This window comes from Pavona decussata, unplaced genomic scaffold (genome assembly GCF_977016875.1).
Source record: "Pavona decussata unplaced genomic scaffold, jaPavDecu1.1 SCAFFOLD_100, whole genome shotgun sequence".
Classification (NCBI taxonomy): domain Eukaryota; kingdom Metazoa; phylum Cnidaria; class Anthozoa; order Scleractinia; family Agariciidae; genus Pavona; species Pavona decussata.
The window spans coordinates 4346724-4372500 of record NW_028145515.1 but is presented as its reverse complement, the minus strand read 5'-3'; the positions used below and the strand labels follow the sequence as shown (position 1 = coordinate 4372500).

General features: G+C 38.9%; 1 protein-coding gene across 1 annotated transcript in view; it reads right to left on the bottom strand.

Moving 5' to 3' along the window:
• Window positions 1-24826, bottom strand: part of LOC146472449 (tetratricopeptide repeat protein 28-like) — a 38476-nt gene extending 13650 nt beyond the window's left edge. Inside the window, exons 1-3 of the mRNA XM_085119808.1 lie at window positions 24703-24826; window positions 16228-20102; window positions 14947-15779 (exon numbers count right to left, since the gene is read on the bottom strand). Of these exons, the coding sequence (XP_084975934.1) occupies window positions 16230-18521 (2292 nt within the window). The 5' untranslated portion in view covers window positions 18522-20102; window positions 24703-24826 and the 3' untranslated portion in view covers window positions 14947-15779; window positions 16228-16229. The remainder of the gene's footprint in view (window positions 1-14946; window positions 15780-16227; window positions 20103-24702) is intronic.
• Between the last annotated feature and the right edge of the window lie 951 nt (window positions 24827-25777).

The window sequence follows — 25777 nt, the reverse complement described above, 5'->3', positions numbered from 1 at the left end:
GAAGGCACGATAAACTGTGTAGTTCCATACTATTTCTGCGCATTTCAACGTTTGCATATACAAGTATTTGGTAATTAAAGTCTTTCAACAGCTAAAAAGCCCATTTAAAAAAAACTGAGGAAGAATATTTTATAATGGAGTTAAAAGGTACCAAATTACAATAATAAAATAATTTAAGGAAGCTAACTAACAATTTCGAGAAATGACGACCAAACAGCCCTCTGCAGAGAAACACATCAAAGATTTTGATACAAATGCGTTGCTATTTGACGGTAACGATAGAATGGAAATTATAGTTAAATATTCAAATGGTAAAAGTAAAGGGCATACAAGAAAACGAAGGTTTAAAATATTGAAACTTACCACGCCACTTATTGCGATAAAGCGTCGCCTTGCGCAGTCGTCGGGATGTTAACAGTGGTGGCGAAAAAGAGGATTTTATTATTGTGGGCAGTAAATATTGAGAACTCGAAACACGAAACGCGGTAAATTCAAAAAGAAATACCCAATGATGGCAAATTATGTCATTAAAAGTGGAAAAACGAAATGCCTATCAATGGCTCGAAAACGAAACACGGAAAACTCGAGAAACAAAGCATGACGGCTAGTCTTGCATATTAATCGGTATCCCATAGAATAAGGAATAGTGAGCGACAGCTTTTAAAACTGTCATAACTTGAATATAGGGTTGACAAATACTAGACGGACTTTACTTATCATATATAATTTTATTTATTACTCGGGCCGTAAGGCGGCACGAGTTAAGGTTTCGGTAGCATTATCAAATTCTTTTTTTTATTTTTGGGGTCGCGATGGGCCGAGAGATAAGACTTCGGGCCACGAGTTATTGTTCTTGGTCTCGTTTTTTGTACTCGGCTGGTACGAGTTAAGTTTTCGGTCGTGTTATCAAATTTTTTAAATTCTCGGTCGCGTTCTTTGTTTTCGGGCCGGGAGGAATGTTTACAATATGCGAGCCAGACGTGCGAGGCATGAACAACCCCAACATAAACTGCTTACCGTTAAGCTAACCGGGGAGCTATTTAAGACCATTTAAGCTAACCTAAGTGCTATTTAGGCTAACTGGAGTGCTCTTTAGGCTAACGGGAGTGTTTTTAGGCTAACCTGAGTGCCTCACACGTCTGCCTCGCATGCCTCGCTGGCTCGCAGATTGTGCATCCCCGCCGTCACCCGCCGAGTCTGAAGTTCACCACATGACGTGTCACATACAGGATGGCAGATGCAAGACACAAATGACTATTCCTCTAGAATTTATCAACTTTAACAGAAACGGCATTCGCTTACCTAGAGAGGCACTTTCTATTTCCAAGGCGACGCCGACTTTTAAACTTAATGCGATGAACAGACGCGAGGAAACTTAATCTGTTTATATGTCTATTTTTATAGTGTCGTTTGTGCATCTTTTAACTTTCCAAGTTTTTCGACCATTTATATTTCATCTTTTCATTACTAGCACTTTAAAAATTCGAAAGGTTTTTATCGTTTTTTATTTACTTGGCTTTTTTAGTTCCTCAAGGTTAGTCTTGTTTAACCGAAAGTTTGGCAACTAAATCAGTCTATGACCCCGCGGGCCAAGATAGATAAAGATGTGTCACGTTTACTATAGAAAAACAATCAATGTAGAAACGGTTTCTGTCTTCAAATGAAAAGTGAATATCAAATGCTTTCCCCTGAATATCATTTAAAAATATAAACAGCGAAACATTGAAAAACGTACAAGGATAACGTACGCGTGATGCGTAACGTTACTCTAGATCCCCCGGAGGGGGGGGGGGGGTACTCAACAGATACTTGGGTAGGGAGGTGCGGCCCGGGCGTTCAAACCCTGACCTTGTTTAAGACACAATTCTCCGATTTCCCTATCCCATTTAAGACAGAATTCAAAAGTTTCAGGCCCTTTCTAAGACATTTAACCCAAAATCACACCCTCTCTAAAACTAGAATGAAATAAGGATACACTAGTTTCTTACTGTATTTTAATGCATTGGCAATCACAATCTGTTTAAGCCATTAGGTCATGATACCCTGTTTAAGACAGAAAGTGATGAAATAGATACCCCGTTCAAGACAAAACACTCTGAAAACCATACCCTATCGGGCCGCACGTCCCCGTTAAGGTCACATAAGGGAGTACCCCCCCCCCCCCCCCCAGATCTAGATAATACCGAAAATTATGATCCGTCATTGACCCGGCGTCACATACATATTAGGACCGTAAAAATGGTTTCTGTCTCTAAACGAAAGGTGAAAACGTATAGATTAAGGCCCGGGGATTATAAAAAGTATTCGTATGACAAATGTCGTTTTCCCCTGTGATAAAGCGTCACCTCTCGCAGTCGTCGGAATGTTACATGTAACAGTGGTGGCGTAAAAGAGGATTTTATTATTGTGGGCAGTAAATATTGAGAACTCGAAACGCAAAACGCAGTAAACTCAAAAAGGAAAGCCCAATGATGGCAAATGATGTCATTAAAAGTAGAAAAACGAAATGGCTATCACTGGCTCGAAAACGAAGCACCGAAAACTCGCGAAACAAAGCATCCTAGTATTACATATTAATGGGCAATCCCATAGAATAAGGAATAGTGAGCGACAGCTTAACTGTGTCATAACTTGAATATAGGGTTGACAAATGCTAGACGGACTTTACTTATCATATATAATTTTATTTATTTACAAAGCTTCCGCCTTCAAATTATTACAAAAACATTGACTAAAAATAGAAGAGAGACAAAAATCAGTGGTGACGCGTATCTTGAAACCAAAGTACTCAAAGCTGAAACACAAATAGTTTTTTTCTCTTGAAATTCCCGGCGGTAGACGCGAATGACCGAAGCCGCGAGGCGTCAAAATGCGTGGATTCTCACGTGGGAGCATCACTCGCATCAGAATTTCGTTTGAAAACTGCGGATGTTCATACGACGGACAAAACAAAAATACGGTCTGTTTTGTAGTTTGACAAAGCACATATTACATTCGAATACAAAATGAAGAAGCTGAAAAGTCAGCCGTTCAACTCGAAAATGAAACAGCTGATAAAAAAGGCTGACTTTAATATTACACTACTCCATGCTTCATCCTGATCATAATCAACTTTAATCAAGTGGTTTTGTATATTTTGTGTGAGCAACAAGAAGGAAGAAGGAAAATCACAATATTCAAATTTAGAAAAAGCTATTATTTGTTTGCATGAATAACATTGAAACTGAAATTGAACTTGAAGTCAGTATGTTTTACATATTAAGGTAACTTGTAGGGCGAATTTCACGTAAAGACAAACAAACAAAACACAAACACGGAACATCAAATTAAATCTCCTGTGAGCCAACTCGTGAATGCAGATATCAATAGCCTGGTAACCGTGTTAAAAGCGGTACTCCCATGAAACTAAGCTACCAGAATTCGTGGACGCCATACCGCATTGCGAAAATACATTATGAACATAAAAAACAATTATATTGCATATTTATTCACCTTCACGAAAAACTGTAGTTCTATACTATTTCTGCGCATTTCAACTTTTTCCTATACAAGTATTTGGTAATTAAAGTCTTTCAACAGCTAAAAACCACTTTAAAAAAACTTAAGAACAATATATTATAATGGAGTTAAAAAGTACCAAATTACAATAATAAAATAATTTAAGGAAGCTAACAAACAATTTCGAGAAATGACGACCAAACAGCCCTCTGCAGAGAAACACATGAAAGATTTTGATACAACTGCGTTGCTATTTGACGGTAACGATAGAAGGGAAATTATAGTTAAATATTCAAATGGTATAAGTAAAGGGCATACAAGAAAACGAAGGTTTAAAATATTGAAACATACCACGACGCCACCTACTGTGATAAAGCGTCGCCTTGCGCAGTCGTCGGAATGTTAACAGTGGTGGCGAAAAAGAGGGTCTGATTAATATTGAGAGTAAATATTGAGAACTAGAAACACAAAACGCGGTAAACTCAAAAAGGAAACCCCAATGATGGCAAATGATGTCATTAAAAGTGGAAAAACGAAATGCCTATCACTGGCTCGAAAACGAAGCACCGAAAACTCGAGAAACAAAGCATCCTAGTCTTGCATATTAATCGGCATCCTATAGAATAAGGAATAGTGAGCGACAGCTTAACTGTCTCATAACTTGAATATAGGGTTGACAAATGTTAGACGGACTTTACTTATCATATATAATTTTATTTATTTACAAAGCTTCCGCCTTTAAATTGTTACAAAAAAAATGACTAAAAATAGAAGAGAGACAAAAATCAGTGGTGACGCGTATCTTGAAACCGAAGTACTCTAAGCTGAAACACAAATAGTTTCTTTCTCTTGAAATTCTCGGCGGTAGACGCGATGACCGAAGGCGCGAGGCGTCAAATGCGTGGATTCTCGCGTGGGAGCATCACTCGCATCAGAATTTCGCTTGAAAATTGCGGATGTTCATACGACGGACAAAACAAAAATACGGTCTGTTTTGTAGTTTGACAAAGCACATATTACATTCGAATACAAAATGAAGAAGCTCAAAAGTCAGCCGTTCAACTCGAAAATGAAACAGCTGATAAAAAAGGCTGACTTTAATATTAAACTACTCCATGCTTCATCCTGATCATAATCAACTTTAATCAAGTGGTTTTGTATATTTTGTGTGAGCAAACAAGAAGGAAAAAGGAAAATCACAGTATTCAAATTTAGAAAAAGCTATTATTTGTTGCATGAATAACATTGAAACCGCTGAGATTGTGATTTCCGCGAACATGAAGTCAGTATGTTTTACATATTATTAAGGTAACTTGTGGAGCGAATTTCACGTAAAGACAAACAATTAAAACACAAACACAGAACATCAAATTAAATCACCAGTGAGCCAACTAGTGAATGCAGGTATGTGAATATCCTGGTAACCGTGTTAAGACCTAAAAGCGGTACTCCCATGAAACTAAGCTATAAGGATTCGTGGACGCCATGGTGGTTTCACGTGGTTGTCAATCGACAAAAAAAAGCGTCCAGTTTTTCTTCCAAGAACCTCCGTAATTGTTTTTTCCTTGCGTCGTGTTCTTAACCGAATGAAACTTGATACATGTGAATGATTTTGGTTGCCAAGCACGTGACTTAAATCGTGCAGTTTTCAGTACGGTAATATTCCTTTCGACGTCCAAATGACGGCTTCTGTCAGCGTTTTATAGCATCGGAAGAAGCTTTCAATCTTGTTAAAGGCTTTACCCAAATGAAAGTAAATATGGAAATACGTCAAGCATTGCGATGATTGTCGCTGTACATTAGCAAACTTTCAGTGCTTACATTTGTTCTGGTGAATAGATCTTATCGCTCACACTGGACCCCAAACGAAATTTATTGCGAAGCTTAAGTTTTGGTTTCTTATTTTACCCTTAGCCTTTCACCCACTAGCCTCCCACGCAGTCGTTTTTAGGGGACTCGTATTACCTCCTCTCCACAATTTAATGTGGGGAGGAGGCACTGTACGAGTCCCCTAAAAGCGACTGCGTTGGAGGCTATTCACCCACGGAATTGCCTTGAATCTTAAAGTCGTTTCCTCGGATTTTTGAGTTTTCATGTTTGTATTTGATGTTTGCTGAAACGAGCAGTTCCGCCTATCGAAGTGTAGCCTCTTTCGCAGACACTCTTAATTTTGGCTTTTGATTAAATTCCTATTAAATTGATATAAAGTTTACAGCTTATCGAGCGAGCGAGTGACATTCAGCCCACAGCAATAATTCGTTCATTGCGCACGCATTCACGAGTTAAAAAGGATAACCAACATTCTTAATCCCTGAAACTACTAAGCCAGGATATATGCGCACCTTGGGAATAAACCAATTGTACCGCAGTGACGCTAAGGTGCTATATACAAAACATACAACACAACAAGCTTTAGAAATTATTTGTACTTACTTCGACACCTCTTGCACTTAACAAATCACGGTTGCAATCGTGAATGAGCGGAATTCACACCGAGTGGCGGGATAAACAAGTTTCTGCAGTACCAGCTAACGATCGTAAACAAAATCACGAAAACCGAAAGCTCGAAAACGAAGCGGCTGAGCCTCGAAAATGAAACTTTCGTTGGTTTAATCGGGTTGTTGAACCGATATCAGATCAGATTAAATTCACACAGGTTAATTAAGGCCTGGTACTAGATTCCTGTCTTGAAACTTTGGTGAGTGTGAGTGTGTGCGTGTGTGTACGTGTGCTAGGTCAAAGTTAACTACCATAACTCCATATTGTAATTCTTATATTAGACTAGACTAGTTATTTCAAGTGAGGAAGCCTGACTTGTTATAAGCCTAGTGGTTTCTTTCAAGTTTTCTCGCCATTTATCTTCTTTCCTTAATTTTCTTCATTTTTTCCATCTTCTCCTGTAAATGTTGTGTCTATGGCAAAAATAAATATTGTATTGTATTGAATAATGAAGCACTCAGTAATGCGTCCGTCTCAAATTTGGCGAGAAACAAATTGGCGTAAGAAGGAGCCATTCTGGTTCCCATAGCAGTTCCGTGAGTCATAGATAGTGTTTGTGGTTGAACGAAAAATTGTTCATAGTAAGGATCATGCATATGAGGTCACATAAACTTTCGGTGCTTATGGTAGAAGGGGTGCGGTTGCGTGTTTCGAGGAAGTGTCGACACGCGTGGATACCTTCGTTATGAGGTATGTTGGTGTAGATAGAAGAGACGTCCAGAGCGACAAGAATGGTGTTATTGGGTAATTGTCCGAGTTGTTTGAGTTTGTTAAGGAATATGAAGTATCTTTTATGAAGGATTGTGTAGTCTGTACCAGAGGTTTGAGGTGATAGTCTACAAACTCTACGTTCTGTAGGGTTAGAGTTACTGAAAACAATAGGGCGTCCGGGATTACCCTGTTTATGTAGGTGATATGTAAAATCGTCCGGGTTTGGGATCGGTCAGTACTAAAAAAAAGTTTAGTATGATCGTCAGTACTCTTGTCAACTCTTGTGAACATTCGACAATGTACCAGTTACGGTCCATAACAACTACAGCCAAGTCCTTGTCTGCTGACTTGATTATAATGTTAGTGCGTCTACGGAGACATTAAAGGGGTAGTGTCACCGATTTTTTGTGTAACTTTGAATAGCCAAAAAACATATTTGAATAGATGGAATCGTCAAAATAATGGTTCAGTTTTGTTAACAATAACCCCAATGATGCACAGAAACTAGTATTAATTATCTTTTGCTGGGGATGGCTAGGATGGAAATGAATTGCAACTTGAAACAATTGGCCAGTTTTTTCAAGTTCTTCCTGTGTATTGTAGAGAAGTCGTCAAAAAACTGCTTATAGTTTGTTCTTCCCGGGATAAATACCTTGATATTTCCTTCTCGGTGCTCTAACAGCAATTTCATGTTAGAAGAAAAAGGTTCTTTGTCAAATATTTGAGCCATTTTGACGAAAATATAGCAAAATCGCCGTGACAGTGTCCCTTTAAGCTTAAACATTACCTGCGCAGCAGGCTTTGTCGAAGTGATACCTAAACGTTACTGGAAATCCACCGCGTTCGCGTGTAGTCAAGTTGTCACGTACAGGGGATGGTGTGACATTAAAAAGTTCATGTTCCACGGCGTATAAAAAAGTGTCGAGTGCTGGGTCCCTGTGGGTGGAGGGGCCCATGTTCCTTTACTGATATGGTATTCAGCTTAGCTCTCAGACTTCGACGTATTTGTTCTTCTGACGAAGCTTTCAAACTCCGTACAAACGAACTCAAAACGTATCTCAACAAACGTGGATTCAATCTGCCATTCCTCAACCAAGAAATAGGACGTGTTAACGGCATCCCACGTTCCGACGCTATAGCTACCAAAGACACCTCCGACACCAACCAACCTATACGAGTACCCTTTGTCATCACATACAATCCAGCTCATCGTTCTGTATCATCCATTATTCACAAACACTTCAACATCCTATCTTCATCTCCCCGCTGCACCAACGTTTTCAAAGCCACAACTCTTGTTGTCTTCCGACGGACCAACAACCTAAGGGCTTTACTAATTAGCGCCAAACTACGTAATCCCACACAAAACAACCCACCCCATGGATCTTTTGGACGTGGAGATAACTGTTTAACTTGCAAATACATAACAGACAGACGTGCCAGTTACACATTTCATTCTACCAGCGAAACAAGACATATTTGTCATCATATAGACTGTAACTCTGAAAACGTTATTTACATGGTACACTGCAACCGCTGCCACAAACAATACATAGGAGAAACAAAACGACGACTTAAAGACCGTTTTAACGCACACCGTAGACCAGCTGTTGACAAACAAACAAACAGTTGCAAACCCAGCACAGTCTCAGAACATTTTCTTTCTAATGACCATAACGCTTGACATGCTACTTTTTCCTCTCGAACTCATCAAATCTAATCGTGACGGTGTACGCAAAGCTAGAGAGGCATACCTCATCGACAGAGGTCAAACTCTTGAACCCTTTGATCTTAATAGGCGAGATGAGACATGTACATTTTTTTCCCGTCTTTCTCTTTCATCTTCTTAAGATGTAAAAAACTTATGGAGACATATTTTGTTTTCGTCTTCCACGTTGTAACGTTAGTTATTTTGCTTATACCTATTTACCAGTTGTATTTTCAAATTTCAAATTGTAACGTTTTTGTTTATGTAACTTTAGCCTATGTTTTTCAGGTATCTATTGTAACTGTTTAAAATTGTAACGTATCTTGTCACAACCTCGTTCTTAGGGTCCTCTCCTACTCGGCCCCCACGGGGGCCGAGTAGGAGAGGATCCTGGGAACGAGGTTAATCTTGCCACAGGGTCAGTCTCAAACATACCCTGAAGAAGAAAGGCCGTGCCTTTCAAAATATTAGAAAGTATACTTCCCTGACCGTGAAATCAGCCTTGCTCATTTTTTAGATTATTTGTTGTTAGTAGGCACCGTCCTTAAGGTGATTTCCTCGGAATAAAAGTTGCCTTAAAACTTTTCTCAAACTTTCACTGATTGTTTACAGAAGCGCACAATTTGAAGCAATATCGACCTTCAATAGATTCTTGGGTGTGTATCCTCAGCATAAACATGCCCGCGAGTGAAGGACAAACTCGTGTTTCTGAAAAGGAATCATTTTTATCTTAAAACAGAGGATAATAGCTTAGATAAAATAGCGAAAAGTGTCATTAGCTGCTCGTTTACAAAAAAAAAAAAAATTAGTAATTGGCTGGGCTTAGCATCAACATGTTCCTATATGCGCGTGGTAATGGAGGAAGAAAGTATGTGCAGTTACAATGCGCAATGCAATCCAATGGAATCACCATAACACCCACAGTAACGTTAACAAAACGCTGATTTAGCAACATATACATAGAAGTTTATACAGAACAGGAAGGTCATCTTAGAACCCAAGAGCGCGCGGAATAGTCTGGATGCGAGTCTATTTCGACTTTCTTATGGGTATTCTGGCTTGATGCGCGCGCTGTTGTCAACTTACGTTCTGTTGCTAAATCAGCCTAATGATGATGATCGAGGAAGCCTTACAACTAACTTTACAGAATCAAAACTAAGACAAAAAACAAATGAAACAAACAAACAAGTACTGAGAAATTAAAAAAAAAAAAAAAAAAGAAAGAAAGAAAGAAAAATTGACCGTAAAAGAACCGCCCCCCCCCCCCCCCCCTCCCTGTCCCCCAAGATATAACTTTGATGGTAGGGCCACTGGCTGTGAAGAAAAAAAGTAATTCAGAGACGCATGTCGGTCACAGAGTTTTATTACACAAGTGCATTGTATTACCATTTTATTTAAGTACGTAAATTATGATCATCCAGGTGAGTGTAGTCCTGAGAAGGACTGTTTGTGGTGACTTTGACTGACGTTTCGACAACCTGAGCGGAAGTCATCTTCAGAGTCAAGTGAATTGTGGAACGTCAGTAGGTGGTATATATACGTCTCTGGTTGTTAACCTGATTGGTCAACGAAGTCCAGATGTTATTGGTCGTTTGTCAGTAAGCCGTGATGTTATTGGCTGTGAAGACTGTAAAAAGTGATTGGTGCGTTTCGATCCGTCTTTTGTTAGTCAAAAAGTCTGTGGGTCTATTGTTAGTAAAAAGTCTATTGTTTGTCTGTTTCGTTGTTGTTGTCAATAAGTCGTTTGTATGGTGCAGGTAGTTGTAGGCACCGGTTGAGTGGCGTTTGTTCTAAGTTAGTAAACCAGCTTTCCAGAGTGAGTCGTTGATAGTAATTTGTACAGTAGGTAATGCACTCGGCAGAGTCCCAGGCAGGTTGTCGAAACGTCAGTCAAAGTCACCACAAACAGTCCTTCTCAGGACTACACTCACCCGGATGATCATAATTTACCACCTACTGACGTTCCACAATTCACTTGACTCTGAAGATGACTTCCGCTCAGGTTGTCGAGACGTCAGTCAAAGTCACCACAAACAGTCCTTCTCAGGACTACACTCACCCGGATGATCATAATTTACGTACTTATGACAAGACTCCTGGGTTCAAACCATTTACCATTTTATTGAAGCCGGTAAGACTGTGCTTAAATTACCATTCTAATTGAAACTGCCCAAATACTAAATAACAAGGATACATTCGTATAAACTTACATATATAAATATATGCCTAATTAAGTTGTTTTCTAATGAGATGTGGGGTAATTGCTACTTTCTCTTTATTTGAAATCGCAGTGCTTCCAGTATTTACTATTACTTGTTTATGTACAATCTCTCTCACACTGTTTTCACATCGGAGTCAATTTTTCCACTGCACGAAAAATCAGATTTCCCCTTTTTTTATTCGTATCAAAGATGAGGTCAAATATAATAACATTTTTGACAAAACATTTGATGCGCATCAAAAATACGTCAAATATGTGACGCCTTTGCATATACCTTTGACTCGAATCAAAAGTGAGTTCAAATGTATTAACAACTTTGGCCCTACCTTCGACGCGCGTCAAATTGAAATCAAATAGGTGATGTCAAATGTAGTACAACTTTGACTCCGCCTATGACGCGCATCAAAGGTGGATCAAATATGTTATATCTTTGCAAATATCTTTGATTCGAATCAAATTTGACTCCACCTTTGACGCGCGTGAATCAAATGCGGCCTTTGTCACCTCTGATTCAAATCAAAGGTGGCCTTTGACATTCTTTGACCACACATTTGATGTTGCGCAAAGGCGTTTTTTCGTACAGTGTTCTTTCATTAAAGAATCAATGAAAAGCCAAGCGAAACCAAGAAAGGTTAATTAGGCAGGTTGCCGGATAGCCTGAAAAATATCAGTCCTGTCAAAGTTAAAAAGCAAATGTAGATGCAAGGCCATTTTGGACTTAAATCATGATTGTTTTCGTTTTTTGCTTTATGGTAAAGGAAGAGAGGGAAGGGAAAAGGTGTAATTTTTTTTTAGATAGGGGTGATTTTGAAATATGTAATTTACCCGAAGACTGGGAAAGGGTAATCGATTGTAATGGGGATGGGGTCAAGCTTAAATATCCATTTAAAGTTAGATTGTTTTTAGCCAAGTCACCAAAAACTTATTCTGTTAGAAATGGGCAACTTCATGAAGATCAGAGAATTTTAATAGAGAAACTTTCAATTGATTTCAGTCGCCAACCGATAATAATTCAATCGTAGATATTATAATATTACTGAAAATTAAATTAGTACATTGTCAAAGAACAAAAAATTTCAACGAAGGTTAAAGTCACTCACGATCACGATCAGTCAGGAGCCCAGTGAAATTTTCAGACGTTTGCCTTAGATTTCAATTGCTTAGCCACTGGAGCCACTCATTTGGAATAAAAGTTCCCAATCTTCAAACGTACTCTTAAATACCCCCACACCTCTTCGTACTCTTTAACTTTTCCTCCTACCATAGCACGTAGAGAGTCAATGAAAGGTAACTAGAGAAAAGAGTCAGTGCTGCGTTTATCACTCATCAACTCTTCACAAGACTTACTGTCTTTGCATAATAATATAAAAGATCTTGAAACAAGTCGGTATGAGGGAGGGGGGGGGGGGGTTGGCTTAGATTTCATCTAAAAAAAAGTTTCGAATTGGCACCGACCATGGATAGACAGCGGGCGAAGTTATTTATTCATTTATTAACTCATCCGTTCGTTCGTTCGTTCGTTCGTTCATTCATTCATTCGTTTCTTCGCTCACTCCCTCACTCACTCTCTCCTGGTTCTGTCATGCCTGCCGGCATACATTCGTACGTTCAGTCATGTATGCATGTATTCATTTATGTACCTTTTTAGAAAAGAGTGTCGAGCTACTGGTACAAAGGAAACGCTTTATGTCGATGGCCTTTTTTGAAATACGGTAAGAGCTTCTGGAGCCTGTGAACGATTTCCCATCATTTAGTAATCACAATAGCAGGATGTACATAACAAATTATTTTATATCCTCTAATTCCAGATACCTTGGAAGCTGTAGATCTTTTAAGTTGGATTTAGAGGTAATAAGTCTAAACATTTTAAGCCCCATTCCTACCCTTATGCCCCAAAAATTTGTTGAGCCGTAATATACGTTAGTCGCAATGTAATGTGTTTTCGCTGCGAAAGGCGCAATTTATTATGTAACCATAGTAACGGTGTTATTTTCACGTGTGAAGATAATGTGTTAGCCTCCCACGCAGACGTTCTTAGTGGTTCGGTACGCGTTCCTGCCCCACGAACGTTCGTGGGGCAGGAACGCGTGACGAACCCCCAAGAACGTCTGCGTGGGAGGCTAATAACGTGTTATCTTCACGTGTGAAGATATCACGTTTTCGCGCGAAAGCTCACCTGGTATTTCACTGGTGTTTATATAATAAAATGATATATTTCCATAGTCACCATTTTGAATGCGTTAATTTGCCTACTGTACCCGTCAAAATACCACCAATCGTACACATCTCTCGCCCCTAGCTCTTCCGAAAGAACGAAAATCCCCTACTCACAAGCCAATCAGCATACCGCAAGTTACACAGAAAAAGAAAAATAGAAAGAAAAGAAAGTCTTTCTGATTTACGGATTCCGTATATTTGTTTTTATAAACATAGATAGGTGTTGTTCTGGTGTGTTTTAAAGTTTTACGCTTTAAAGGGACTGCCTCAGAATACTAACACCGTAGGCTTAACTCTAGCAATCGAAATCTTAGGCAAACTTTTGAAAATTTCACTGGGCTCCTGGCTGATGTTATAATTTTTCAAGAGCTATAAAACCTGTTTCCCAAGTGACTTTAACCTTCGTTGAAATTTTCATTTTTGTTCTTTTATTCCGGATTCCGAATTTTAGGTAAACCCGACTCGGCGATGTGCCAGACTTCCTTTGATTGATCCTTGTTTCCGGTGAACACACTGGTTACAAGGCCAGAGCGTATAAAACTTTGTAAGCTATTCTATGACCGTGATGATTGGAGCAAGGCCCGCTTGCGGTATCAAGGGCGGGGACCGGTGCTCCGAAGGATTTATCCGTTTCCCCCATCCCCGGCTTCCGTGTTCTATATTTTCCTTGTTTCCGGTGAACACCCTGATTACAAGGCCAGAGCGTATAAAACTTTGTAAGCTATTCTATGACCGTGATGATTGGAGCAAGGCCCGCTTGCGGTATCAAGGGCGGGGACTGGTGCTCCGAAGGATTTATCGCTTTCCCCCATCCCCAGCTTCCGTGTTCTATATTTTCAAGTGTATTAAACACACCCAGTCAGTTAATCAGTCAATAACTACTTTTTTTATTTTCCTACTATACCTTAACTTTGATAAGCAGCACATGAGATTCTACCTCATTCAGCAAATTAAAAGTAAACTGGTTTTCTGGCAGCCGTACAATTGACAAATATTTATTTTGAAATTAACCTATCAAACAACTATTTCTGTTAGCTACAGTAAGTTTTATCAGTAAATCTTAATTAAACTTCATATTTATTAGGCATTCTTATGAGAAGACTATGAACGCGTTTCTTTGCGCATTCTCTCTACGCAGAGTTGCCAAAAATATTTATAAATGTTTACATTTTAACATCCCGGTACAGGTCATTGAAAAAGGCTCTTTTGCTTACTTTACAGCAGCTGTTTGAAAACAACCTGTCACTGTCTTTAGCTCTGAGTACAAACTTCTCATCATGAAACACCGGGTATTTCTCCCAGCCGCACCCAGGCCGATTCTGGCTAGGGTCTACAGCACTGGGTCTACAGTGTGACCATTTAAATACCAGCTTATAAACGGTCCATTAAAAATGGAAACAGTGACACGCAGTCTACAGTGAAAAGACTAGGGTTTAAAAAATGATTGTTTTCGACGATCAACATTTGGTTACGGCCAACACATGCCTCATGTAAACTTTCCGGACTAGCACTAAAGAGGGTTTTTGAGGAAACAGCATAACATAGAACGTTAATGACGCAATTTGACATTTATAAAAAATGCTTTTGTGTTCCCTGTTTCTGATAGTGGAGCTACACATCCTTTCTTTTTAAAATACTCAGCAAAATGTAAGCAATCTACTGCAAAATCTACACAAATCTGTTTCCTTTATGAAATAAAAACTGCATTATTCAATATTTACCAAAAAATCTTAGTAAAGAACGTTAAAATGTACTAGATAAGTGCGAGGCAACTCTAGTCTGTTGATCGCTGCTCCAACGTTGGAATTCCAAAGGATCATCAAATCAAACTTAACACAAAAGTATAAAACACTTTTTTTGCCTCCTGTATTTAATAGTGACTGGTGACATCCTTTCGTTTTACTGAAAAAAAGAAAAAGGCTAAGAATAACCCATCGACCAACACTGAAAATCTACACTAATCTGTTTCTTTTATGAAATAAAAACTGCAATATTCAATATTTACCAAAAAATCTTAGTAAAGAACGTCAAAATGTACTAAGGACAAACTGAATATATCAGACAGCTCTAGTCTGAAGATGACTGAAGCAACGTTGGAGTTCAAAAGGATCATCAAATCAAACTTAACACAAAAGTATAAAATACTTTTTGTGCCTCCTGTATTTGATAGTGACAGGTGACATCCTTTCGTTTTACTAAAAAAAAAAGGGGTAAAAATAACCCATCGACTAACACTGAAAATCTACACTAATTAGTCCTCTTTGGAAAATGAAAACTGTCATACTCAATCAGTACAAACTTAATCTTCATCGACGTTTTAAGTAAAATTACAAATCAACACACGACGAACTGTTGGAAATATAAAAAGGAGCAGCAAAACTTAGAGGGATTAGAATCTCCTTTTGTTTTTGCATGATTGACGATTAACAAAAACATTCATTTGTCAAAGTTTGAAAAACCAATGTCTCTACCTTATTTACACCTTCTAAGACAAAAAAACAATAAATTTGACTGTGCAAATTTTGAGAACTCCAAGTGGTGACGGTACCAAATTACAAACCCATTTTAGACTCCTAAAGGGTAGGACGATTACCCATTTTGATTTACTATACAGGGTCCCCCTTCCAGGAAAAATTTCGTAACAGCACTAAACTCATCACGGGATTGTAAAATAGTCTGCCCTTAAATCTAGAAAGACCGTTATCTATTTCATGCTGGCCAAGCTGAAGCTGCTTGCTGACAAGATTACATAACTTTCCAACCAGACAATAAAATTAAATTCTTAGTAATAAGAGTCTGATAGTTATTGCCTTCAGTTCAAGTGATTGAGTGTTCAAAGTTTTCTTTGGTTTACTGTTAGATGTACTGATGTCCTCTTGCCAAGTTCCAACTTGTTAGGTATTCCTCGGTCACGATAAGTCACATCTGCAAATGACAAACGTAATCGGTTTTAAGGTCAATATTATAAGCTGTCTTTCTTGGACAAAATTTTCCCCCTTGTGCGTAACTAACGAAAGGGGAGAGCATAGTGATTAAAGGGACCAGGTTGTTTCCTAAACGAATAGTTGGACTGAGAACAACAGTACAAACTTAATGAACATGTCCATTAGTCGACTTTTATACATCGAAACACAGAACCCAGCAAACAGCCTTACAACAGACTGCTGCGCAATCACATGATCAGGAAGTCGACATCTGGACTATTTCCTGGGTCTCCCACACGCATTATTAAGCACAAAATGACTTTCATCACAACTCTTTTTTATTAATTCTGTTGTTGGAATAAATGACAATAAATACTAAGTAATTGTTGAATTAAAGTGAATAATTCATTTAGCACCCTTTAATAATATAACTTCATAGTAAAAGTTACCTTTATTTTCGGAAATCAAACGTCACGTTATCTCCAATCAGCATGAATGGCGCCCAGTCCCTTATATCAGGATAGCCATTATTTCTCATCCACTTCATGGCCTGGTGAAGAGACTCACTAGCACTTTCTCCACGAACAAGGTGCTCATAAAAACGACTCATCAGTTTCTTTGTTGCTTCGTCTGGTATGGCCCACAGGGCAGCCAACACTGAGCGTGCACCGGATCCTAAGAAAGCTCGAGCGATTCCAACAACTCCCTCAGCTTTAACATGTCCTCTTGCGCTGTGACAGCAGCTGAGTACTACAAGTTTTGCACGCAGTTGAACTCTTGAAATGTCAGCCATTGTCAACAGGTAGTCTTTCTCGGTTGCAGTCCCCGGCTTAATTGAGCTTTTAGGAGCAAGAGCAATTTCTCCTCTTTCGGCATCACCATGAGCAGCAAAATGAATAAGACTTACAGAGTGTATCCTCTGAAGAACCGCTTCCTTAGTTGCTTGCTTCCTTAACAAAGGCTCGGCTCCGATCAGCTGTGCGATCATCTCTGCTTCCTCTTTGGCAGATGGCAAACGGCAAAGTTCCCCAAAGCATCCCTTGTAATACACGTCCCTAACGTCTGGATCGCCCACTATCAGTGCTCCGGTCTGACTGTGATAATCTGCTGGACTGTCCTGTATGAGCCCAAGAGTCTTCAAAGATGGAACAATGCGGATCCTGTAAGCCTCTGATAAGTAATTTCCACTTTCATCCATTAAAGCTGCAAATGGAACTTTGTACAAGACGCGATCGGGAACAATCACAAGTTCAGGTTCGTCGAGAAAGTCAGCCACAGGAGCGATGATCATTTTGTAACGTTCGGCTAGGGTGGGAAGGGGTTCCAGGTTTTCCTCTTCTTCCTCCTCTACTGGGCGGTAAACTGTCAAGCTTCCTTCCTCGGCTGGTTCTCGTGTTGAATCGTTAGCTTTCAAAAACGACAATGATCGATCTTCGCACTGCTCTTGAGAAGAAAGAACATTCAACCTTCTAAAGCTTTCTTCACTAAAAACCTGATCAGCATTTCTCCTCAATCCCTTGTTAACAAAACATTCGTTGATGTCTATTTTGCGAAAATGTATTGGTTTGTTTCCTTTCAGGACCCACAAAAACATCAATTTATCAAGATATGAAATGTATAGACAACTACAGTTGCTTTCTTTCTTCAGGATCCTTTCAACATCAGCCCATGACGGCGGATTAACTGACAATTGTTGTTGAGCAGAATGCTGCACTGAGATTAAGTCTGCAAGAGCTCTGGCTCGTGAAAGTTCTAAGACACAAACTGCATCTCTGTCCTTTCCTCCAACACAAAGCATTGCGGTGATTAAATGATATGAAAGACTTTGGTATTCTAAAAGTGATATCTTAAATTGGTCATTGCTTCCGAGAAAAGTTCGCATTTTCTCGCACTTGTTAATGCTTGCAACGAGATTGGAAAAAAATTCATATTGTGAACCTTTATTTCCTTTTAGAATGAAGTCGTACGCAAGTTCAAGGTACCACGTAGCCTCTGCACTTATGTCATTGATCTCTTTGCTCATAGTAAGTGCCTTCTCATGATACTGTTTAGCCTCAGGACGTTTACCAAGAGAACGAAGCAAAGTTCCCAGGTAACCATAACATCTAGCTTCTCCGCCTCTGTCGCCAATTTCTTTTGTTATTGCAAGTGCTTTTGTGTGGTATTCTTCAGCTTTTCCATATTCACCAAGAGATTCAGAGACTCTTCCCAGGTTTCCATAACACGCGGCCTCTTCTTCTTTGTTGCCAAGTTGTTTTTGTATTGCAAGTGCGTTGTTTAGATATTCTTCAGCCTTTGCATATTCACCGAGGGAATGATACACAGTTCCCAGGTTTCCATAACATGTAGCTTCTCCTCTTCTGTCGCCAATTTCTTTTCTTATTGCAAGTGCTTTCCTATGGTATTCTTTTGCTTTTCCATATTCATGAAGAGATTCAGAGACTCTTCCCAGGTTTCCATAACACGTGGCCTCTCCTTCTTTGTTGCCAAGTTGTCTTTGTATTGCAAGTGCGTTGTTTAGATATTCTTCAGCCTTTGTATATTCACCGAGGAAATGATGCAGAGTTCCAAGATTTCCATAACATGTAGCTTCCCCTTTTCTGTCGCCAATTTCTTTTTTCATTGCAAGTGCGTTGTTTAGATATTCTTCAGCCTTTGCATATTCACCGAGGGAATGATAAACAGTTCCAAGATTTCCATAACATGTAGCTTCCCCTTTTCTGTCGCCAATTTCTTTTTTCATTGCAAGTGCGTTGTTTAAATATTCTTCAGCCTTTGCATATTCACCGAGGGAATGATACACAGCTCCCAGATCTCCATAACATGTAGCTTCCCCTTTTCGTCGCCAATTTCTTTTTTCATTGCAAGTGCGTTGTTTAGATATTCTTCAGCCTTTGCATATTCACCGAGGGAATGATAAACAGTTCCAAGATTTTCATAACATGTAGCTTCCCCTTTTCTGTCGCCAATTTCTTTTTTCATTGCAAGTGCGTTGTTTAAATATTCTTCAGCCTTTGCATATTCACCGACGGAAAGAAACACAGTTCCCAGATGTCCATAACATGTAGCTTCCCCTTTTCTGTCGCCAATTTCTTTTCTTATTGCAAGTGCTTTCCTTTGGTATTCTTTTGCTTTTCCATATTCATCAAGAGATTCAGAGACACTTCCCAGGTTTCCATAACACGTGGCCTCTCCTTCTTTGTTGCCAAGTTGTCTTTGTATTGCAAGTGCGTTGTTTAGATATTCTTCAGCCTTTGTATATTCACCGAGGAAATGATGCAGAGTTCCAAGATTTCCATAACATGTAGCTTCCCCTTTTCTATCGCCAATTTCTTTTTTCATTGCAAGTGCGTTGTTTAAATATTCTTCAGCCTTTGCATATTCACCAAAGGAAAGAAACACAGTTCCCAGATGTCCATAACATGTAGCTTCCCCTTTTCTGTCGCTAATTTCTTTTTTCATTGCAAGTGCGTTGTTTAAATATTCTTCAGCCTTTGCATATTCACCGAGGGAAAGAAACACAGTTCCCAGATTTCCATAACATGTAGCTTCCCCTTCTCTGTCGCCAATTTCTTTTTTCATTGTAAGTGCGTTGTCTAGATATTCTTCAGCCTTTGCATATTCACCGAGGGAAAGAAACGCAGTTCCCAGATTTGCATAACATGTAGCTTCCCCTTTTCTGTCGCCAATTTTTTTTCTTATTGCAAGTGCTTTCCTTTGGTATTCTTTCGCCTTTGCATATTCACCACGGGAATAATATGCAGTTCCCAGATTTTCATAACATGTAGCTTCCCCTTCTCTGTCGCCAATTTCTTTTCTTATTGTAAGTGCTTTCCGGCTTTTGTATTCTTCAGCCCTTGCATGTTCACAAGGGGAATGGTACACAGTTCCTAGGTTTCCATGACACAAAGCTTCTCCCTTACTGTCGCCTGTTTCTATCATGATGCTCATTGCTTTGTTATAAAGTTCTTTTGCTTCTTTATATTTGCTCTGAAGTTGATATAATTCTGCCAGTTGAAAGATTAGTTTGCCTTCTTCGGCTCTTAAGCCACAGCCGCAAAGAAAGTCCAAAACCTTTCTTCCGCAGTTAATTGCACTTGTGTGATCGTTAAGAAGGCGATACGCTTGAAAGAGCACAGCGTATATGCCTGGGTAGGCAAATTCGATGACTTGCTCCTGGGTAGCTGTGTTGCGTAGAAGAATTAAACATTCCTGGCACAACTCCGTAGCTTGTAGAACTCGACTTGTATTAAGTAAAAAATATCCAACGAGTAAGATCCACATAATTTTGTCTGTGTTGTCCATGGTGGTCTTAAGTAACAACCTGAGAAAGAAAACAAAAGTAGTCTGGGGTTTTTTTCTTATACTAGCAAACCAGTGTTGAGCGGTAATCATGTTTTCTAAAAGTAGATAGTAACGACATGAGTTTTATAAGGGCAAATGAAGGGGCGTTGAAACGGCAACTGGGCTTTGATGCGGAGCGAGATTGGGTCGAGCGAGCTCAAGAGTGCTGAGGTTCAAAACTTGCATGGCGGTCAATCAAGTTCAATCGGTTGATGTAGAAAATGGGATAAGTACAATCAAATGGTACAAAATTTGCACTTCCATTTTGTAACATGAATATTTCTATATGATTTTGAAGTACTTTGAAGCCATAGGTGTCAAAGAAAGGGTTGAAACAATACACTGGTATATGCTTGTGTAGGCTAATTCAATGGGTTGATGCAGAATATAGGATAAGTAAAACCGAACAGTTCAAAATTTACACTTCCATCTTGTAAGATAAACATTTTGATAGGATGGCGAACTATCGGTATTAAAGAAAGAGTTTCATTTTGGGAATTAACTAGCAATTTCTTGTTTTACAAGTTAATTCGAGCTTCTTCAAATACTAAGCTCTATGTATTTAAACGGAAAAAAGTCGAAGATTCTTTCCATGCAATGCGTGGGAGCAGATTGTGTACATGTAAACTTCAGCTAGACTAAACTGATGAAAGGCAAACTTAGCTCATTCGTCTTTTTAAATTTTATTCTGAACATTTTGAATTAGAGACCATAGAAGTGGATAGTTTATTTGTTATCCTATAGTTGAAGTCGTGACTGAAACACTTTTGTATAAGCCCAATATATTGCTATGTTTTAGAGAGCAGAGTCTTAAAGAACCTAATTTGAAACTCACCAGGCTACGCGGGAAACGAACTGAATGGACAGTTGTGTTTATATGCAGATGGGTGAGGTTAAAAGGGTTTAGTTAGGACTAGAACAGATCAGGCTCAGTAGATAATAATTGGACTTTAATGGCCAGACTGTCAGCTTGTCAATATTTTATACAATCTCCTAAATCATGAATTTGGCATGATCCATGATTATCGTTGTGTGATTCAAGTCTGAATTGGGAATCTTCCCCTAATCCACCATAAAACGCATGCCGACTCATAACCCCTTCGTTCAAAAAATGTCGGGTGCGGCCGTTGGGGTAGTTGGAAAATATTTTTTAGAAAAGCTAATCGGGAAAAAGACTTTTTCAGACCTAGAAGCAGGCAGAAAAGATGTCCATTTGTTAATTATCGACCTAAAATAGCAATTTTAGTTACGGTCAGTTATGTCAAAATCTTAAATTCATGAAACTCAAAAATGTTTCCCTTTAAGCATTCCCTTAACGCGTTTCTCCCTTTAAGCATTCCAAGGTCTTACATTACTAGCCTAATGAAGCATTTTTGGATTGCCTGTTAATTTTGCCTCTTTCTCAGACGTTCTTTTGGCTGGTCCCGTAATCTTCGTCACGCAATATCTTTCTCAGAGAAAGGAAGGGCGGGCTTAGAGGCCAAACTACCTAGCTTTGCTTAGTTACTGGTGGCGAGGTAATTGAATATTTACATTTCCCTTTCTTACGACTAACCAAAAAGTGTCATCTGGAAGCTTCAGGGATCTCAAAATACCTACGTGCTCCCTTGAGTATGCTCCAACCCCTGGTTCTACCACGTTACGCCAATACTACAGGATTCAGTTAAAGTGGCTGCCTCTGAGGCATCATGTTGACTTTTAACGGATTATTTTAATTACTTTTACGATTTTGCACAACATGGTATCTCCTTATCTGTCTGATCTTGTTTGTGTCACAACTTCTTTCTTGCTCTGGGAGGGAACTTAAATTTTTACAAGCTTCCAGGTTTTTATCGAGTAAGAACCGAAAGAATCTGCTTAGCCTGCGTAGCAGTCGTTTCCGTTTCCTTCAAGCCAAGCGGGGTAACCGCGCCAGGGCATTGGGCAAAAAAGGAGCAATGCCCTCGCGCGCTTGCCCCGCTTGGCTTGAAGGAAACGGAAACGACTGCTACACAGGCTAGAATCTGCTATGTCTAGAGTGAAATTTTCAAAATCATATAGATTGAAATTCAGTCCAACGAGAGTAAAGTGAAATTATGCATCATTTGAACATCGGGTTCTTGTCGCCAGTATTTTGTTACATTACGTCACCACGAGTTTCGTTACGTAAGGGTTGAAAATAATTATATTGCATATATATTCACCTTCAGATTTCCAAATTTCTTATTAATGGAAGGCACGAAAAACTGTGTAGTTCCATACTATTTCTGCGCATTTCAACGTTTTCTTATACAAGTATTTGGTAATTAAAGTCTTTCAACAGCTAAAAACCAATTTTAAAAAAAACTTAATTACAATGGAGTTAAAAAGTACCAAATTACAATAACAAAATAATTTAAGGAAGCTAACAAACAATTTCGAGAAATGACGACGAAACAGCTCTCTGCAGAGAAACACATGAAAGATTTTGATACAACTGCGTTGCTATTTGACGGTAACGATAGAATGGAAATTATAGTTAAATATTCAAATGGTAAAATTAAAGGGCATACAAGAAAGCGAAGGTTTAAAATGTTGAAACTTAGCAAGCCACTTATTGCGATATAAAAGCGTCGCCTTGCGCAGTCGTCGGAATGTTAACAGTGGTGGCGAAAAAGAGGATTTTATTATTGTGGGCAGTAAATACTGAGAACTCGAAACACAAAACGCGGTAAACTCAAAAAGGAAAGCCCAATGATGGCAAATGATGTCATTAAAAGTGGAAAAACGAAATGCTTATCAATGGCTCGAAAACGAAGCACCGAAAACTCGAGAAACAAAGCATCCTAGCCGTACATTAATCGGCATCCTATAGAATAAGGAATAGTGATAGGGTTGACAAATACTAGACGAAATTTACTTATCATATATCATTTTATTTATTTACAAAGCTTCCACCTTCAAATTATTAAAAAAAAAAAAGACTAAACATAGAAGAGAGACAAAAATCAGTGGTAAAGCGTATCTTGAAACCGAAGTGCTCTAAGCTGAAAAAAATAGTTTTTTTCTCTTGAAATTTCCGGCGGTAGTCGTGAATGACCGAAGGCGCAAGGCGTCAAATGCGTGGATTCTCGCGTGGGAGCATCACTCGCATCAGAATTTCGTTTGAAAACTACGAGTGTTCATACGACGGACAAAACAAAAATACGGTCTGTTTTGTAGTTTGACAAAGAACATATATTACATTCGAATACAAAATGAAGTAGCTGAAAAGTCAGCTGTTTAACTCGAAAATGAAACAGTTGTTAAAAAGGTTTTTGAGACTTTAATATTATACTATTCGATGCTTCGTCATGATCATAATCAACTTTAATCAAGTGGTTTTGTATATGTTGTGTGAACAAACAAGAAGGAAAAAGGAAAATCACAGTATTCAAATTTAGAAAAAGGTATTTTTTGTTTGCATGAATAACATTGAAACTGAAATTGTGATTTCCGTGAACATGAAGTCAGTATGTTTTACCGGATAACTTGTGGGGCGAATATCACGTATTAAAGACAAACAAACAAAACACAAACACAGAGCATCAAATTAAATCTCCTGTGAGCCAACTCGTGAATGCAGATGTGAATAGCCTTGTAACCGTGTTAAAAGCGGTACTCCCATGAAACTAAGCTACAAGGATTCGTGGACACCATACCGTATTGCGGGATGCATTATGTACATAATGTTATTTGCTTAACACGCAAAACAATTAAATTACACACGCGATGCAACGCAAAGGTGGACGTACACGTTCTCTTGGTGGTTTTACGTGGTTGTCAATCGACAAAAAAAAGCGTCCGGTTTTTCTTCCAAGAATCTCCGTAACTGTTTTTTCTTCGCGTTGTGTTCTTAACCGAATGAGACTTGATACATGTGAATGATTTTGGTTACCAAGCCCGTTACTTAAATCTTGCTGTTTTCAGTATGGTAATATTCCTTTCTACGTTCAAACGGCAGCTTCTGTCAGCGTTTTATAACATCGGAAGAAGCTTTCAATCTTTTTTTAAAAAGGCTTTATCCAAATGAACGTAAATATGGAAATACGTCAAGCATTGCGCTGATTGTCGCTGTGCATTAGCAAACTTTCAGTGTTAACATTTGTTCTGGTGAATAGATCTCATCGCTCACACTGGACCCCAAATGAAATTTATTGCGAAGCCTCAGTTTTAGTTTCCTATGTTACCCTTAGCCTTTCACCCACGGAATTGCCTTGAATCTTTAAGTCGTTTTCTCGGATTTTTTGGTTTTCATGTTTGCATTTGATGTTTGCTAAAACGAGCAGTTCCGCCTATCGAAGTGTAGCCTCTTTCGCAGACGCTCTTTTGACTTTTGATTAAATTCCGATTAAATTGATATAAAGTTTACAGCTCATCGAGCGAGCGAGTGACATTCAGCCCACAGCAATAATTCGTTCATTGCGCACGCACACAAAGGGTAACCAACATTCTTAATCCCTGAAACTACTAAGCCAGGATATATGCGCACCTTGGGAATAAACCAGTTGTACCGCTGTGACGCTAAGGTGCTATATACAAAACATACAACACAACAAGCTTTAGAAATTATTTGTACTTACTTCGATACCTCTTGCACTTAACAAATCACGGTCGCAATCGTGAATGAGCGGAATTTACACAATAGCGGGATAAACAAGTTTCTGCAGTGCCAGCTAACGATCGTAAACAAAAGTACTAAAAACGTCAAAGCTTTAAAACGAAGCGACTGAGACTCGAAAATGAAACGTTCATTGGTTTATTCGGGTTGTTGAACTAATATCAGATCAGATTAAATGCACACAGATGAATTAAGGTTACCCTATACCTTCAGAGGTACGCGTCTCGCGTTTAAGCGATGTAGCGCGTCCAGTTTAAACTGTAGATACCTCAACCCCATATCAAATTAAAGCTTATAGAGCTGGCTATCAAACTATACCATGAATTTTGAAATAAAATGAATTGTCGGATTTTTCACCACCTCTAAATGCGAGCGTCCGAATTACCTTCTTAAAGCTACAAGTCAAAGCGAATTTTGTTTTTCGCTAATTTAATTTGCTCCTCAGTTTCCGGACCCAAAGCGCTAAAAAAACGTGTCTGCGTTTTGCTATATTCAATCGTTAAGACAAGTTATAGAGCATTTTCGAAAGAGGATGAAAAAAATGTGGAATGATCGTACAAAAATCGTTTTCGGAGAAAAAATATTTCGAAAGAAAAAATTCGCAGACACGTTTTTGTTGCTAGCTAAAGTCCAAATTTGAAGGCAAACGAACAAATTCCTTTTGATTTTTAACTCTTTGAAGTGGCTCCTCCAAGTGAAAAAATTGACTCGAGAAAACAGCGCTAAAAATTCAGCAAATTCACTTTATTTGAAAATTCTTGGTTTAGTTTTATAGCCAGCTCTATAAGCTTTAATTTGATATAAGGGTTTAGCCGGATCTACAGTTTAAACCGAACGCGCTACATCGCTTGGACGCGAGACACCTCTGAAGACACCTCTGAAGGTATAGGGTAACCTCAACCCTTTGGATCCTAACAACGCATATTTGCGTGGAAAACACCTTTCTCTCTTCTATGAATTGCTTCTTGATAAACTTAAGCTACAACGTCATGATAATATGTGAATCGCACCAGCTGATGTATATTGCCATCATCACA